Source organism: Urocampus carinirostris, chromosome 7, assembly GCF_059441175.1.
Source record: "Urocampus carinirostris isolate Australia breed hairy pipefish chromosome 7, RoL_Ucar_1.0, whole genome shotgun sequence".
Taxonomy (NCBI): Eukaryota; Metazoa; Chordata; class Actinopteri; order Syngnathiformes; family Syngnathidae; genus Urocampus; species Urocampus carinirostris.
This window is the reverse complement of record NC_142355.1, coordinates 6,216,207-6,220,014: the sequence shown is the minus strand read 5'-3', so window position 1 is coordinate 6,220,014 and position 3,808 is coordinate 6,216,207. Positions and strand designations below refer to the sequence as shown.

Here is a 3,808-nt window from a genome sequence, read left to right as displayed (position 1 = left end):
TAAAATACTATACATAGCCATAATTATTTAGTTTATTATTAGTACTCAATACTCCAACTCAATACAACATTTTATTTATATCTGTAAGGAAACTGTGCGGGTCAGATGTATCGACATTTCGTTCTGTATACACGTGTACTAGAATGACAATAAAGTAGATCGGAATCTGAATATTTGGTATTGGAATAATCCAAAAGTAATTGAAAGTAATCCAAGTTAAAGTAACCCTACCCAACCCTGGTAATAATACTGCCAGAGTGTGTTACATATCAACAAATTACTCCTCAAAATGTGTCACACTCCCACAGGCTCAATTTGACTGTCATTTTGTTATAAAGATTTCAAAAAAAGGTGCAAGCAGTTTTTTTGTAGAAATGTCACAAAATACTGCCAACAAGAAGTATACAGATGTATCAGCTCTGTGACGGCTATGAGACGGCAGCGAAAATACATTGTTTAATGAGCCTCCAAATACGTGATACAGTAGAGACCCATACCCAAAACGGGGAATGCTGGTATAACACTGTAGTTGGGATTCTGTCTTATATATATTACGGATAGAACCATGCAATTACAGTTTTGTTCCAGCTTTACACAGAACACAATTTTAACGATACAGAAAAGATTATCATGTCTGTATTTTATCTCCGAGCCATATTTGGCTCGCCAGCCCTACGTTCCCGACCCCTTTATTAGTGTGAGACGTGAGTTAGACTACATCGTGCATTGGCATATAGTAGACAATCACATTCACACCTCCTGACAAGTCTCAAATATTGGAAATACAGGGTGACCCAAAAAGATGTGTACCCATATTTTATTCTATATAAAAAAAAATCAATTTTTTAAGGAATGTCTTCTTTTGCAGGACGTGAAAGGTGAAGCTATGGATGATCATTTGCAGCTATAGTTGCCCTGAAAATGTCAGCAGAAGATATTCTCCCTGGAGACCTATTTTGTGACAAAAATCATACCAGAGTGTACAGATTCAGTTTCGAAAGCGTTTCTATTGTCGCAACTTTCCATCAAAATCAACGATTGTTAGTTGGATAAAGAAGTTCAGAGAGCATGAAACTGTAGTGGACCTATGTTCTAAAGCCACAGGGGGAACTTATTCAGGCAGGGAGAAGAGTGCAAGGACAGAAGAAAACATTGCTGCAGTGAGGGATTTAGTTAGACGCAGCCCTAGGAAATCAGTGCGTAGACGCAGCCAAGGACTCGGAATGACACTGCGGCGTGTTCTTACATCTGATCTGCACCAATACCCATACAAGATCCAAATAAAGCGAAAATGAATTGATGCTGACAAGGAAAAGCGAGTAACAATGTGTGAATGGTTCAGTAATGTGCTTGAAAATGATGAAAACTTTCTTGAGAACGTTTGGTTCTCAGATGAAGCCCATTTTTTGCTTTCTGGGCACGTCAATGGCAAAAACAATATTTTTTGGGGTTCAAAAGTTCCAGAAGAAGTGCTTCAGAGGACGCTTCATTCTGTTAAATGTACTGCCTGGGTGGCCATGAGCAAGCACGGGATCATCTGGCCTTTTAGGTTTGAAGATGATGACGGCCGAAACTTTCGAAACTGATTCTGTACACTCTGGTATGATTTTGTCGCAAAATAGGTCTCCATGGAGAACATCTTCTGCTAATTTTTAAGGCCACCATAGCTGCAAATGATCATCCATAGGTTCACCTTTCACGTCCTGCAACAGAAAAGACATTCGTTAAAAAATGAAATTTTTTATAGAATAAAATATGGGTACGCATCTTTTTGGGTCACCCTGACTTTGGAATGTGGGAGGAAACCACTGCAAAGAGGAAAGGCACCAGACCCAACAATTGAGAAGGTCTCGCTATGGTTAACCTGTACTTTTCACCTGACGCGCTCGCTTTCAATCATTTGCCACAGGCCCAGGTTGAGAACCTTGAGGCAGGGCAGCTGTGTGATCCTCTCCAGTCCCCGCTTGGTAATTTTAGTGCATCCGTACAGGTCGATACCCGTCAGCTGCGTCAGATGGTCAGCAATGAGCTCTAAAGCCTTGTCGGTGATGCGCACGCATTGTCCGATATTGAGCGTTTTGAGCTCGTGCATCTGCCTCACCATACGGTTAATGCCGTCGTCGCTAATGTGGCACGAGCACAGCGACAGGGACTTGAGCCTGTAGAGTCCATGCGCCACGTACGCTAGACTTTGGTCGCCGATCTTGTCGCAGAAAGACACATCCAAACCGGATAAACGCAGCGAACCCTTAGCCAGGTGCATGACGCCTTTGTCGCTGATGTTGTCGCACGAGCGCAGGTTAAGGGTGCCTAACTGGCTCATATGAGACACGTGGATCATGCCAGCGTCCGAGATCCCGCCGCAGAAACTCAAATTCAGGACTTTGAGCCCGCCCAAGCCTTTGGATACATGCTTAAGCGAGAGATCGGTGAGTTTTTGACAATCCTGCAGAGTGAGCTTCTCCAGAGCCAGACAACCCTCTGCCTCGCTGCGTGTCATGCCCGAAAGGTGCCCAATGCCCACATCAGAAACGTGGCGGCAACTACGAAGGTTGAGGCTCTTCAAACGGTGCAATCCCCAGGCCACTAAGAGGAGCCCGGTATTTGTGATGTTGCTGCAGCCGCCCAGCTCCAGCACCTCCAGGTTTTTCAAGTACTGGGCGATGCGGCCCAGGCTGGAGTCGCTGATCTGCTTGCACAGGCTCAGGTTGAGGAATCGCAAAGACGGGATGTCCTGCACAAAAGCGTTGCTCAAACCGTTGTCCGTCAAGCTGAAGCAACCACACAGGTTCAGGCTCTCGATGTGTGGCATGCCCTGAGTCACGTAGCTCAGGCTTCGTCTCAAACTGAGGATTTGGACTTTTTTGATGCCCCGGTTCTGCAGGCTGGGGAAAAGAGAAGGGTTTGCACGGCGCAGATGCAACTTGGCTTCTACCCCTCGCCACACAGACTTGTGATAAGACGCGTCTCTCCAAGCCGCGCACACTTGGGACACCCTGCCTTTGTCTTTTAAGTCCAGGTAGCTGAAGATGATGGCCAGGATTTCCGGAAAAAGGCACGAAACGTGGGTCTCCATTTCAAACATGGGGAAAGGAAAGAGGCGGGTGGGGGCGCTAACAATGCGGCCGTTGTTAGCGAGCCCACGGAAAACTTGTGCGGTACACCCTGGAATTTTGTATAAAAAAAGCAATCCGCGTCAAACGCCCCTAGTATGCGTTTTGATATGAATAACAGCTTAAAAACAAAAGTCCTGAAGCAAAGAGTAATAGTTACCGAGCCGGCCAACAAGGTGAATGCCTCCAAGCTAGCTAGCATATGGCAGCTAAGTGTTCGAATAGACTTCCTCGAAGACCGTATCCCGTAGTCCGGCTCATTGTGTCCGAAAACTTCCGTTTTCAGCTACAGGAAGATTAATGTGAAGCCACTTTTTGGTAGTAAGAGTGGCTGCATTTTGAAATGGCGGCTCGGGACTCTGTCGACTAAGCTAGCTTTAAGCCAGGCTAGCCGCTAATAGTGGTGTGTCGTTCGCGAGCGAAATGGCTCTGTAAGCCGGCTCCCGATCAATCAAGAGCCAGCTCCCTTCGAGAGGTCTTGTGATCGGTCAAGGTGGAATTTTCTCAGGGATTCCACATACCTGTCAACCTGTACGATTTTGCCGTACAAAGTAAGTTTACTATGCATTTTAAGACGTGTACGACGTACAAGAAAATCTGTACGGAAAAACGCAAATTTGTCAATTATGGGTACCATCCGGTATACAACGACTATGACGAAACGGCAAATCAATCAAGTCAAACCAGTTCGCCGC

At 45.6% G+C, this 3,808-nt stretch overlaps 1 protein-coding gene across 1 annotated transcript; it reads right to left on the bottom strand.

The window, feature by feature from the left end:
* Nucleotides 1-1,233: 1,233 nt before the first annotated feature.
* Nucleotides 1,234-3,495, bottom strand: LOC148362182 (F-box/LRR-repeat protein 14-like). The gene is made up of 2 exons (XM_088339171.1): nucleotides 3,274-3,495; nucleotides 1,234-3,165 (listed from the first exon to the last, which is right to left on the bottom strand). Exon 2 carries the CDS (start codon nucleotides 3,083-3,085, stop codon nucleotides 1,874-1,876), a length of 1,212 nt encoding a protein of 403 aa, XP_088195297.1. The 5' UTR covers nucleotides 3,086-3,165; nucleotides 3,274-3,495; the 3' UTR covers nucleotides 1,234-1,873.
* Nucleotides 3,496-3,808: the final 313 nt, after the last annotated feature.

What these genes read in the sequence shown, in the direction of transcription:
- LOC148362182 (XM_088339171.1), bottom strand. Translation starts at nt 3,085, where the DNA reads ATGTTTGAAATGGAGACCCACGTTTCGTGCCTTTTTCCGGAAATCCTG.